The sequence below is a fragment of the Trifolium pratense genome, linkage group LG7 (assembly GCF_020283565.1).
Source record: "Trifolium pratense cultivar HEN17-A07 linkage group LG7, ARS_RC_1.1, whole genome shotgun sequence".
NCBI lineage: Eukaryota > Viridiplantae > Streptophyta > Magnoliopsida > Fabales > Fabaceae > Trifolium > Trifolium pratense.
The window spans coordinates 26,570,648-26,585,258 of record NC_060065.1 but is presented as its reverse complement, the minus strand read 5'-3'; the positions used below and the strand labels follow the sequence as shown (position 1 = coordinate 26,585,258).

At 34.9% G+C, this 14,611-nt stretch overlaps 2 protein-coding genes and 1 non-coding gene across 3 annotated transcripts; 1 reads left to right on the top strand and 2 right to left on the bottom strand.

Moving 5' to 3' along the window:
• Positions 1–860: 860 nt before the first annotated feature.
• On the bottom strand, positions 861–5,309 carry LOC123895353 (3-deoxy-manno-octulosonate cytidylyltransferase, mitochondrial). The gene is made up of 8 exons (XM_045945635.1): positions 4,985–5,309; positions 3,603–3,648; positions 2,904–2,990; positions 2,699–2,823; positions 2,075–2,214; positions 1,906–1,957; positions 1,681–1,791; positions 861–1,192 (listed from the first exon to the last, which is right to left on the bottom strand). Exons 1-8 carry the CDS (start codon positions 5,228–5,230, stop codon positions 1,100–1,102), a joined length of 900 nt encoding a protein of 299 aa, XP_045801591.1. The 5' UTR covers positions 5,231–5,309; the 3' UTR covers positions 861–1,099.
• A 3,436-nt stretch (positions 5,310–8,745) lies between these two features.
• Positions 8,746–11,336, top strand: LOC123896150. Its single transcript, XM_045946574.1, has 2 exons — positions 8,746–10,762; positions 10,834–11,336. Exons 1-2 carry the CDS (start codon positions 8,746–8,748, stop codon positions 11,334–11,336), a joined length of 2,520 nt encoding a protein of 839 aa, XP_045802530.1.
• LOC123900271 lies at positions 9,247–9,353 on the bottom strand. Its single transcript, XR_006805917.1, has one exon. It is a non-coding gene; the product is annotated as a small nucleolar RNA R71 (small nucleolar RNA).
• Positions 11,337–14,611: the final 3,275 nt, after the last annotated feature.

Below are 14,611 nucleotides of genomic sequence, written 5' to 3'. Positions count from 1 at the left end.
GATACATTCACTTTTGTTGACCTCCTTTTGCTTATATTTTGGGACGGAGTAGTATATCTTATCATATTATTATGAGCAAGTATGTATTAAAAACAAAATATAATAGTTATCATGTTTGTTATCCTGTGTGCACCAAACATAGGATATGATAACTGAGTATAACTGTTATCCTGCTGTTATCCTATCTTATTCTTATCCTGTTTTATATCCTATCCTGTTACTATGCTATCCTGCGCACCAAACGGACCCTTAGGGTTACCAAAGGACAAGCAAATTAGGTTAGATGAAATGGAAACTTAGAAGTGGCAAGTTATGATTGGCCAATATGCAAAGGTGTAAAGGGTTCATTGGGCAAGGGATTAGGGTTTCAAATCACCAAAGAATTAGGGCTTCCAAAACAGCCTTGCTTTTAGTATAATAATGCAACCACATAGAAGCTTATAGTTGCCACCATGTGATTTTATAAGCATATAATAAGTGTCAATTAACTATTGGATAGAACATTAGGGTTACCAAAGGACAAGCAAATTAGGTTAGATGAAATGGAAACTTAGAAGTGGCAAGTTATGATTGGCCAATATGCAAAGGTGTAAAGGGTTCATTGGGCAAGTGATTAGGGTTTCAAATCACCAAAGAATTAGGGCTTCCAAAACAGCCTTGCTTTTAGTATAATAAGAATAAGATAAGATAAGATATGAATATGATAATTTATCATTATTATTATTTTCAGAATTGTATAACGCAGTCTTAACTGTATAACTTTGAATATAAATGAATCTTGTACAAGATTTTAACCAAAACAAAAAATCATAATATCATCCAAGGAGCACTGCCATTTTTTTAATGATAAATGATTCATGTGCTTATAAATATGTATAATAAAATTTTCATTCTCGGATATACTTGTTTGTGTACATGAAAATCTAGTCCTAATGAATAATGGCCATCCTAAAAGGTAACATTATAAATCAAATTATAACGCTGGTAATCTATAAAAGCAACAAGAGTGATTTTACACGAAAAAGAAAATACAAGCCATCCTTATAGGTGACTTCTTGTGCTAATAAATAGGTAATTTTCAGATGGTTTCACTACCCGTTCAAGATAAGTTCCTCTCTCGCATTAGAGATTCTATTTTTTCAACATCTTCAGGGGTGTCAACACCATGGGCGTCATGGTCAACCTTTATTACCTACAAGAGATAACAAAAATTAACTCCAACAACTTTACAGCTTACAAGTTAAAGTCAGAAGTGCACATCATTGATATGGAAGTTCAAGTCACATCATTTATCAAAAGGCATTCATAAAAACAAAAGGGAACTGGGGGAGTTTTCCCCGGCACATTTTCATGCATATTCATACGACTCAAAGAAAATCTGTAAGTATTGAGAAGGATTTCAAGATTGTTGCAGTGCAAGCTGCAGAGAGCATGAAAAATTATTCCACTGGAATGAATTGTCACTACTTATTAGTTCAACAGTCAGATAACAATTTTGGTTGTAAGCATCCATGGCTAAAAGATATAAACCATTTAGTTGAATATCAAAGAACTCGAAGATAAATTGGTTTTGGTGATTTGAAGGGATTTTGATTATGAAAGAAGATTATACAAGGTCGAGTGAAAATAATAAAGTAAAAAGCTTGAAAGTTTTAATGAGGAATACAAAACAGAGAGTACCTTCATCTTATAGCCATTCTCAAGGACTTTAAGCTGCTCCAAATCCTCCTCAAGTTGCAATGGAGTAGGTTGAAGATCTGGGTATATCTTTAGAAACTTTGTAAAATAGCTCTGGCAGATGAGTACACAGAGAACTATTAACTCACAACGAACGAACTTGAAGCAACTAATTACTTTTGAGCAATGATTGTATTGCGGTCAATTAAAGGAATTGAACATTAGTACCTGAATCCCAAGATGAAGCAAATATGGGAACTGCTGATTGACTTTCCCTGACCTGATGCAAAATGTATATATTACATAAAATAATATTTACAACAATTTCACAAGATGTCTTGTGAATAATGGAATAATTAAGACTAAAATTCAGAAATTTTAATTATTACTAGCTTACTTATTGAATGGGATTAACCCTCGCGAAAAATAGATGGCATAACCACGATTATCTACCACACATTTCACTCTGTTTGGATCAAGTGCATCTTCTGGCTTTAAAGACGTAACTGCGGTGCTGAAAACTGCATCTGGCGCTGCCTGTAAGGAGCAAGATGGATTATAGTATCAGTGTAAGAATATATAAAATTGAGATAAGAATGATAATATTTCCTTTTGGCCATAAAGTTATGATACTTAGATGTAATGATTTATAACATATCCTGATGCTGCTTGTTAAAAAAAAAAACATATCCTGATGCTGTGTCAAATGAGCAATTTGGAAAACTTGATTCACCATTTGGTTAAGAGTGAAAGTGCACATAATGATTATAGCTTAAAGAAAACAATCATTAATTTTTTAAGGAAAATGCTAAACAGTGCCCCCGGGGCACTGGTTAAGCATGTTAAAATAGAAATTTTGTCTCGAAATGCGTGCATTCAATGCCTCAAAAGTACAAAAAGTTGTTTTTTCAATATAAATTTTATTTTTTATTTCCTTTCTGTTTAGCATGACCCATTTTTTAATAGTAAAACTTCAATTTTTGTGGTATGAAAAGAATAACTCTTTTTGATCAACTCTTACCTGCAAAGCTTTGACAACACCATCTATTATTTCAGGTTCAACAAGTGGCTCATCACCCTGAATGTTTACAACAATATCATATTTTTTCCCGAGCTTCTCTAGGGCTTCATTGCAACGCTCAGTACCTAATAAGCAAAACAAAGAGTATGAAACCATGCGGGAAAAAAAATACTGAAAAGCTGATATATGTTACTAGTATGCTTACCATTTCGGCAAGACTCTGATGTCATTATGACATCTGCACCAAATGTCCGACAGCAGTCAGCAATCCTTTCATCATCAGTTGCCACAACTAGAACAAGAGAAAATTATCAATCAGACGTCAAAGAAACAAGCAAGATATCTACTGTTCATTAAGTAAATACTGAATTATGAAACTGTATATTATGTTATTGAATATCATACATCAAATGGCAAGCATACAAAATGCAATAAAATCAAATTTTACTACAATGTAAACCAAATCATTGTGTTTGAAATTATAAAGAAAGTCAGATACGAAAGTAAAGCAAAGCTATTAGATCATGGAAAGTTTGGGTACTTCTTGACTTCAACAGCCAAACAAGAGGTTTTAAATACATGAAAAAAGATGCTAAAAGTACAAGCTGAAATGAAATGCAAACAGTTTACTCATCTAGTTATAATTATGAATGCGCATGTGTATAAATGTTTTTCCTCTGTTCAAATATGCCCCTCAGAAGCAACAAATGTTGGACATTTATTTGAAAACAGATATTAAACTTCGGTTTGCCCTTGAAGCAAAACTCTCCCTATATCATATTAATGATTCTGCGGCCAAGTGAAACAAGTAGTAATCCTTATGTCATGTTCAGAGATTATTCCAAGTCAAGGTTATATTATATATTCATGTTATTTAAGCCAGATTGGAAGAAGATAGACCTACCAACATGATCCAACGAAGCTGCCAGCTTTGCCCTTTCCCATGTCCTCTGTAAAATTCAGGCCATTGTAGGTAAAACACGTCATTATTTGATCATTAGAGACAACCAACTTTTAACAATAAAAAGTCCTGCGAATAGTTGATATGTCAACAAGCCAAACTAGAAGTATGTAATCAACTATAAAAATGTATAAACCAAGTATTTAGTGTACATTTGTTAGACATTCCTGAAGCCTCCAACGACCATTTAAGTGCATTGGATTTGATGAAAATCTGTTGCTACAGTAATATATTGTTTGGGACGTGATTTGATAGTAAATTAAGATGTTTGGCTTTAATAGGTATGAATTGCTTCTATCCTTGAACGTGCGTTTCCGTGAAGCTTCAATTCCTAGCTTCTACATTGGACCAGAATCAATTCTCTTCTTCATGCTGCAGTGTATACTTTTTTGGACGAAAATGCCACAAGGTTGTTGTTCCTACTTTTGTGATAAATGTCAATGAAAAGCAATTTTGGCATAAAATATCCAAACAAGATCTTTTATACAAATCACTTTTATCGTTAACTATCCAAACATAAATCACTTTATTCAACTCACTTTTAACAAAACTCAATTCTACAAAATCAATATTTTGTCAAACTTAATTCTTATCACCGCCAAACCAAACACACACTTCATCATCCAAACAAAATCAGCAGTACTATCAAGCATAAAAAATTTTAACCTCACCCGTTTTAAAATAAACTCTTAAAGATAAATTCTATAAAAATCAAACAAACGGACCATTAACTTAGTTGTCAGAGAACCAATGCTCTCACAATAGTTGAGAGAATAATGCAAAATCTAAAACAAATGGACCATTAGCTCAAGGAATGTAGGTTGGCACACCGAAGAACAATTGAGTGATGCTATGGGACTCAAGTGGTTGGACGACTTGAACGAATATTGTGGGATTCCTATTCTACATTAAAAGGTACCCAAGCAAAGTTATCAGTACATTATTGATAAGGTAAACCAATTAACCAAAGGCATAGCAATTAGCAAAGCAACTAGAAGGCTTAGGATTTTATCGGATTATTCGAACTCTCCCTTCATATGTCATGCAATCAATCGGCTTGGTTACCTAAATCAGTTCGTGATTGCGGATGGCTAACTAAGGCCACATTCCACTACTACAATCAGCCACGGAGCCACCATGGGTGGCACATGATAATAATGAATGAAATTGATATTTTATTTGGGATGATCATGATTAAGTTAACCTTATTGGAGCGAACTAAATTACAAAGAACAAATGATATTGGATCTAAAAATAGAAAAGGAAAATTGGCATGAAAGAAAGAATTAACAGAAATTTTGGAGATAGAAGAAAGATGGGGGGACCTGGATCATAGGCTTGCCAAGAATTTGAACGAGAGGCTTTCCAGAGAATCGAGAGGAAGCAAATCGAGCAGGTATGATGCCTACGACTCGGCTACGGAATTTGTTGAATCGACGGAAGTATGCGTGAGCACCGGAGGCAGCGGCTACAATTGCAACTCCAGCTACAATTCCATGGATAATCCATGTTTTCGAGTTATTGGAAGAAGAAGATGATGATGAAGAAGAAGGTGAGGAACAAATAGTCATGGCACAAAGAAGAGAATAGAAGGTGAGTGACAGTGGCAAAGTGGACAATAATAATACCAATATAGTACTAATAGCTTTAGATCTGTCTCCCTCCCGGTTAGTTAGATCTATTCATTTCCCATGTTTTGGGGGACACGGATTGTCTACCTTTTGCACGGAAAAGCCACTACTTTTAAGAAAGTTTGGTTCGGTTGATCAATCCAACGGTGCAAAACTTCACATGCCTCCCTCTCTCTTTCATAAAAAATAATAATAATAGATTTGTCTCATTGAGTTTAACTCAAGTGATAAAGGATATTGCATTATATATACAGGAGTTAGGCTCGAATTAGAATACTCCATTTATTTACTTTTAGGTGAAATTTTCAATCACTGAACTATTTGAAAAAGTAAAAAAAATAAAAAATAATAATGCGAGTACCTCTAGATCGAGACGTGTGGTCTACGACTTAGAGGGGCTGAATAAGTCGTAGTTTCAACTTTGAAAGTTTTTCGAAAATGAGTTACGCTGCGTAAGTAGCTCTAGATCGAGACGTTTATCCCCGAACGTATTGGACAAGAAGATAATGCGAGTAAATAAAAAATTATATTGAACAAGCAAATAATGTATATTGGATAGAAAAAATTATAAAAATTACATTATTTGTTTTCAATATAATTTTTGTATATCGGATGTCGATGACGGATGCACGTAAAGATTCAAAGCATGTATTCAATAAAAACGCATAAATCATTAATCTTGATCGGTCTCAATAACATATCAAACGATTTAAAATTTTTGTAAAATTTAACATGGATGATCTATACGATATAAGCTTTCAATCCAACGGTGGATTTTGTAAATTTTGTATTCGTCAAAGCGTTATTGAGCGGTGTAATATATATATGGAGAGGGATCAAATTACACCGGTGTAACATTTGAGTAATGTTACACCGCTCAATAACGCTTTGACGAATACAAATTTTACAAAATCCACCGTTAGATTGAAAGCTTATATCGTATAGATCATTCATCTTAATTTTTACAAAAATCTAAAATCGTTTGGTATGTTATTGAGACCGATCAAGATTAATGGTTTATGCGTTTTTATTGAATATCGTTCATCTTGATCGATCTCAATAACATATCAAACGATTTTAGATTTTTATAAATTCTAACATAGATGATCTATATGATATAAACTTTCAACCAAATGGTGGATTTTGTAAAATTTGTATTCGTTAAAGCGTTATTGAGCGGTGTAACATTACTCAAATGTTACACCGGTGGGGGAGTGATCATATTATACCGGTGTAACATTTGAGTAATGTTACACAGCTCAATAACGCTTTAACAAATACAAATTTTACAAAATTCACCGTTTGATTGAAAATTTATATCATTTAGATCATCCGTGTTCAATTTTACAAAAATCTAAAATCGTTTGATATGTTATTTAGACCAATCAAGATTAACGCTTTATGTGTTTTTATTGAATACCGTTAAGCTTGATCAATCTTAATAACATATCAAATGATTTTAGATTTTTATAGAATTGAACATGGATGATCTAAATGATATAAACTTTCAATCCAACGGTGGATTTTGTAAGATTTGTATTTGTTGAAGTGTTATTGATATATATGGGGAGAGATCAAATTACACCGGTGTAACTGATACACCTAAAAAAATGTTATTTATTTAGTTAATTTACTATTATATTTTATATGTTTTTATTTCGATTTCGAAGTTTTATTATATAAATAGTTACTTATTTCTCGTATTTTAAATAAAGAGATAAAAAGTGCACGAAATGAAGAACGAATTGAAGAAAGGCGCAAAAATGGACTAAAAAGGAGCAAAAACAGACGAAAAAGGCCCCACATGTGCAGCCAATTGGGCCACACATGTGCAGCCCACCAGCACAACACGCAAGCATGCATGCCGCTCACCAACAAGCCCAAGATGGCGCCCACCAGCTGGCCATCAATGGTGCTCACCAACCTGCTCCAAGTGGCGGTCGCCACTTCCTGCCAAATCATGGCCATCCACTGAATCAAACGGCTACGCGAGATTTTCAGCAAGTCCCACATTGGCCAGTTTTTGTTTTTCCCCTCTTGTATTTTAGTATAAATAGGCTAGTTCTCTTCACTCAAAAACATAACACTTGACTTGGAGAATTGAGAACTAGGCTTAGTACCACAAGGTTCTCTTCTCTAAAGTTGAGAGTTTAGTATTATTTTATTCTCCGTTGAGAATTTAATAAGTTTTTTTTATTTCCCGACGTCCGTACTTTCAGCCTTTTTATTTCAGGTTCTTATTTTATTTTATGGTCTTATTTATTTCTTGTCTTTATTTTATTGCTTTTATTTTATGCTTTTAATTTTCGTTTTTATTTTTATTATGTCTTTTTATTTATTTGCTTATTTTATTTTTATGTCTTTAGTTTTAATTATGTTTAGCTAAATTAATATTGCTAGGATGTGTAGTTAGTAGCTAATAGGGGTTCGGTAGTTAATTCGTGCTTAATAGTTTTCAACCACCAGTTTTAAATAAATACGTTTTCAAACGATTTGTCACGAGAGTGAGGATTGTTTTAAAGGCAATAAACCAACATTGACGAGAGTTGAGGTTTAGGGTCAGATAGTTAAAACTGATCGTTAGTTCTAAAGTCCGCGAGAGCTATTTAGGATTGATGAGTTTTATATTGGTTTTCAAAGGTACTTATATAGGTAAGTGAGCGCGTGAGAGCAGAGCATTTATTTTATCTAAGTATAACGCTAGTCAAGATTTGCGAGAGCTGAGATTAGTGTTTTTAAATCAAATATAATTCTTGAAAACTGACAACTGTTTTATTTTCTTAAGCAGTTTTTAATTAAACGTTGATTATAATTCGTCACGAGAGTGAGAATTAATTAAAGTAAAAATCAATAGAGCGAGAGCGTGAGATTTCTACTAGATAGTAAAAACTGAACATTAACTCTAATTCGCAACGAGAGTTGGGATTAGAGTTAATTAAATTATATTGTTTTTCAAAGAGTATTTTATTAGCGGGTGCGAGGACGAGAGTTAAGCACCACCTTTATAATTTATAATACTAGTCAAGATTTGCGAGAGCTGAGATTAGTGTTTTTAAAACAATATAGTTTCGAAGATTTAACAGTTTGTCTAGCACGAATTAAGCATTGAACCCTCTGAAGCAACTAAAAGCACATCCTAGTAATACTTATTCCAAATTAATTTAAAAAATCATAAAAAAATATATTTTATAATTTAAATCCCCTTTAATTAAATCATTAAGCCTTAGATTTACAAAGTAACATTAGATAACGGTAGGTCGATTATTGGTCCTTTGGGTTCGATATCTTTTTAAAACTACACGACACGACTGTATACTTGCAGTCACGTTGTCGTCCGATCAAGTTTTTGGCGCCGTTGCCGGGGACCAATTTAGTCGATATCGTAACTCCAGTGTTACACCGTAGAGACTAAGGCAATTTTATTTTTATTTTACCCCGATTAGTTCGTTTGTTGCATGCCAAGCACTCGCTCTAGAGGCGAAAGATTGGTGCAACTAGTTAGCGAACCCGAACGTCTTTTAAGACGTAGAAATTTAGAAAATCAATTAGAGATTCCTCTTCCCGATTTAGTTATGACTGAAGCCCCACAAGAACAACCACTAAGGTCCTACGCTATTCCTTCGCAAGAAGAACCGCACAATAGCATCGCTGCCCGCGCTATTGAAGCAAATAACTTTGAGCTTAAACCTTCATTGTTGTCAGCCGTACAACAAAACCAATTCTCCGGAAACCCCACGAACGACCCCAATTTACATTTGTCCATATTCTTGCAATACGCAGATACCGTGAAGGCAAATGGTGTCAGTCCCGAAGCTATAAGACTTCGTTTATTCCCTTTCTCGTTAAGAGATAGAGCTAGAGCTTGGCTCCAGTCCCTACCATCTAACTCAGTCACCTCATGGGATGAGTTAAAGAAAGTCTTTTTAGCCAGATATTTCCCACCCAGCAAAACTGCTATGTTAAGAGCGCAAATTAATGGATTTAAACAAAAAGACAACGAGTCTCTTTTCGAAGCATGGGAAAGATACAAAGACATGATTAGGCTATGCCCATATCATGGACTCGAAAATTGGCTAATTGTCCACACCTTTTACAATGGTCTCTTGTATAATACAATAATGACAATAGACGCCGCAGCTGGCGGTGCACTTATGGATAAACCATACAACCAAGCCTATCAGCTTATCAAGAGCATGGCTCAGAACCATTATCAGTGGGGAAACGAGAGAACAACCGTAGAGAAACCTCAAACGAAAGGCGGTATGTACGAAGTAAGCGAGCTTAACCTTGTTAAAGCCAAACTTGAAGCTCTGACTCAAAAGATGGAGAGTATGACCACAACACCTGCAGCCACCGTGGCTGCCACAATATCAAACTGCGAACTGTGTGGAATTCAAGGGCACACTATCGCTGAATGTCAACTCTTGACGGAAGTCCCCCCAGACCAAGTGAACTATACTCAAGGAAACCCTTACAACCAAGGTCCGAGGAACCATCCATACCTTTCGTACAAAAGTAACAACGCTCTATATGCACCTGGCCAAACACCTACTCCTTCGCAACCAGGATTCCAAAAACCTGCTCAAAATGCTCATATGAAGTCAAACCTTGAATTGATGATGGAGAACTTCATAGCCGTACAAACTCAAACTAACAAGGAAGTCCTAAATCAAAACATACACACTAGTGAGCAAATTAAGCAATTAACAAGCAAGCTTGATGTCTTGACCACTCACAATAAGATGTTAGAGACACAAATCGCACAAGTCGCACAACAACAAGCATCTACCTCTGTTCCTGCAGGCATATTTCCTGGCCAGCCTCATCCAAACCCTAGGGGACATGTGAATGCTGTTATATTACGAAGTGGGACACAATACGATGGACCAACTGATCCTAGAACTAAAAATCCTGCCATGCAACCCAATTTCGATAAGACAACCGAGAAGGAAAGTGAACCTAATGAAGAAGGGAAGGAAGATAGTGGCGAAGAAACCGTAGAGAAGAAAAGACCATATGCACCTCCGCCACCTTATAAACCACCCATCCCTTATCCCCAAAGATTCGAAAAATCTAAAAGCGTAGGGCAATTCAAGAAATTTGTAGAGCTTCTAAAACAATTAAATATCACAATACCTTTTACAGAAGCCATTACCCAAATGCCCTCATACGCTAAGTTTCTTAAAGAAATCTTAACTAATAAGAAAAAGATCGAGGAAGAAGAAACCGTTATGCTTACTGCAGAGTGTAGCGCCATACTTCAAAATAATATGCCTCCTAAGCTAAAAGACCCAGGAAGTTTTTCCATACCATGTGTCATTGGAAAATATGTCATAGATAGAGCACTATGCGATTTAGGAGCCAGTATAAGCTTAATGCATATGCCCATATGTGAAAAACTTAAGTTAGGAGAATTGAGACCAACTAAAATGTCAATACAATTCGCTGACCGTTCTGTCAAATACCCCCTAGGTATACTAGAAAACGTGCCAGTACGTATAGGTCAATTCTTTATCCCAACTGATTTTATAGTCCATTCTTAGCAACCGCCGGTGCCATAATAGATGTGAAAAAAGGAAAGCTCACCTTTGAAGTAGGTGAAGAAAAAGTTGAATTTATCTTAACACAATTCATGAACGCATCGGCCATTGAAGATAGTTGCTATATGTTAGACGTCGTCAAAGACCATAGAAAAGAGATGGAGAAAGATAAAACCAAAAATTTTGAAATTCTAAAAACTCCCATCCTTCCGACTCATAAAAATGGTAATGACGACCTAGCTAAATGTTTAAAGAAAAGCTCTTGCTATAGACTCGACATAGCTGAAAAAAATGTCGATAACACACCCTTTAAACGAGTACCTCCCGACATACTAAAAGCCCACCCAAAAAGTAATATCTTCCAAAATAAAACGTCTTCGTTTGCCTCCAAGAAAAAGAAAGGAAAAAGGAAAACACCTATGAGATGGTTTGACATGTTCAAATGGAGACCTAAGGATGTTGGGCATAATTTTAAGAACGTGAGTTTGGAAGAGGCACCATACTAATCTAAAGGGTTAAGAAGTCGAGCTAACCGACGTTAAACAAAGCGCTGCATGGGAGGCAACCCATGAGTTTTCTTTAATTCTTGTTTAATTTTTGCTTTCTTTTATTTTTGATTTTTTTTTTATGACTATCTCTGATGATCCTGTGACTAATAGAGCTCCCACGCACATTTCTCCAAATGGTGCTGCTGGTGGGGGCGCAAGCATTGTTCCACCTGCACACACTACACATTTTTCTAACACTTTTGCAGGTAGTTCCTCCTCATCAAGGCGAAGCACCATCGATGATGTACTCCATGAGATATGCGCCCAAAATGCATTAAATCAAGAGCGCGATGGATTATTTTATGCCATGCACCAACAACAAGAGGAGATGATGGAACAAATGACATTCATGCAAGCCCAACAAAACCAAATTCTTCAAAACCAACAGGAGATGCAGGGCTATTATCATAGATGGGAGAGCTCAGAAGAGCACCGTCAGCAACAGCTCGACAACGTCATACAAGAGCTAGGCGGTTTGAGGCTTCAGTTCAACAATTTCCAAAATTATCAACAACCTCCCCCATGATCTACCACAGGTTTTACGCTCCAATTCTACTCTTGAGTCGCAACAGTGAGGACACTGTTGGATTTAAGTTTAGGGGAGTATTCTACTATCTTTATCTAATTTTTTTAGTTATTTGAATTTTTATTTCCTTTCGCATAATAAAAAAAATTGAATTTATAGTATCTTCTTTGGTTTTCTAAATTTTTCCTTTTCTTGAGCCAAATTAAAATTTTTTCCAAAGACTTAGGATAATAGCTCACTTAGAAAGTATATAGGTTAAGAAAAGACGAGAGGCTAAGTTAAGGAAATTAGGGAATTTTACAACAAAATTGGTATTTTTCCAACACCCAGAAGTCTCCCTAGTATAGATATCAATTTGAATAACCATTGTGCCAAAATCTCCTGATTTAAATTTGTGGAATCCTTTAGTAGTTTATCTATCCAGTCGGACACCATCTATAAAGTCACACATTAAGTAGGTTTGTCGATGAATATAAGCGAATCATCTAAGCAAATTTTTAAGGTCATACTGTGGTAATACGGTTAAACCTTGAAAAAAAAAATATATTTATATGATTGCTCATACAAATTTTTTTTTGCATCATCAAGCTAATTGCGAGTTGAAAAAGATGAATAAAGACGCTAACCGGCTTTCTTACCATGTGTGTGACATAGATAAAGGGTCTTAATGTGACTGTCTAGAATGAAAAAGGATGAAACAAAGGAGAAGATTTAGATTTTAGTACAATGGCATGATCCAAATTCGGTATGTATAAGAGGGAGAACTTTGTGTGTCGTTGAAATACCCTTCTTGATTGTATAAAGAACCTAACTAATTAATCTTAGCTGATTTGAATTTCTGACCACGTATGAGTACTTGTGATGTTATTTTTCTCTAAGTCTGTGTGTGTGAGTTGCTTCGCATTTCAAATGTTTTCTATATGAAAGCTAAATTGCTTGAGGACAAGCAATGGTTCCAGTTTAGGGGAGTTTGATACGCCTAAAAAGATGCTATTTATTTAGTTAATTTACTATTATATTTTATATGTTTTTATTTCGATTTCAAAGTTTTATTATATAAATAGTTACTTATTTCTCGTATTTTAAATAAATAGATAAAAAGTGCATGAATTGAAGAACGAATTGAAGAAAGGAGCAAAAACGGACGAAAAAGGCCACACATGTGCAGCCAATTGGGCCACACATGTGCAGCCCACCAGCACAACACGCAAGCATGCATGCCGCTCACCAACAAGCCCAAGATGGCGCCCACCAGCTGGCCATCAATGGTGCTCACCAACCTGCTCCAAGTGGCGGTCGCCACTTCCTGCCAAATCATGGCCATCCACTGAATCAAACGGCTACGCGAGATTTTCAGCAAGTCCCACATCGGCCAGTTTTTGTTTTTCCCCTCTTGTATTTTAGTATAAATAGGCTAGTTCTCTTCACTCAAAAACATAACACTTGACTTGGAGAATTGAGAACTAGGCTTAGTACCACAAGGTTCTCTTCTCTAAAGTTGAGAGTTTAGTATTATTTTATTCTCCGTTGAGAATTTAATAAGTTTTTTTTATTTCCCGACGTCCGTACTTTCGGCCTTTTTATTTCAGGTTCTTATTTTATTTTATGGTCTTATTTATTTCTTGTCTTTATTTTATTGCTTTTATTTTATGCTTTTAATTTTCGTTTTTATTTTTATTATGTCTTTTTATTTATTTGCTTATTTTATTTTTATGTCTTTAGTTTTAATTATGTTTAGCTAAATTAATATTGCTAGGATGTGTAGTTAGTAGCTAATAGGGGTTCGATAGTTAATTCGTGCTTAATAGTTTTCAACCACCAGTTTTAAATAAATACGTTTTCAAACGATTTGTCACGAGAGTGAGGATTGTTTTAAAGGCAATAAACCAACATTGACGAGAGTTGAGGTTTAGGGTCAGATAGTTAAAACTGATCGTTAGTTCTAAAGTCCGCGAGAGCTATTTAGGATTGATGAGTTTTATATTGGTTTTCAAAGGTACTTATATAGGTAAGTGAGCGCGTGAGAGCAGAGCATTTATTTTATCTAAGTATAACGCTAGTCAAGATTTGCGAGAGCTGAGATTAGTGTTTTTAAATCAAATATAATTCTTGAAAACTGACAACTGTTTTATTTTCTTAAGCAGTTTTTAATTAAACGTTGATTATAATTCGTCACGAGAGTGAGAATTAATTAAAGTAAAAATCAATAGAGCGAGAGCGTGAGATTTCTACTAGATAGTAAAAACTGAACATTAACTCTAATTCGCAACGAGAGTTGGGATTAGAGTTAATTAAATTATATTGCTTTTCAAAGAGTATTTTATTACCGGGTGCGAGGACGAGAGTTAAGCACCACCTTTATAATTTATAATACTAGTCAAGATTTGCGAGAGCTGAGATTAGTGTTTTTAAAACAATATAGTTTAGAAGATTTAACAGTTTGTCTAGCACGAATTAAGCATTGAACCCTCTGAAGCAACTAAAAGCACATCCTAGTAATACTTATTCCAAATTAATTTAAAAAATCATAAAAAAATATATTTTATAATTTAAATCCCCTTTAATTAAATCATTAAGCCTTAGATTTACAAAGTAACATTAGATAACGGTAGGTCGATTATTGGTCCTTTGGGTTCGATATCTTTTTAAAACTACACGACACGACTGTATACTTGCAGTCACGTTGTCGTCCGATCAGTAACATTTG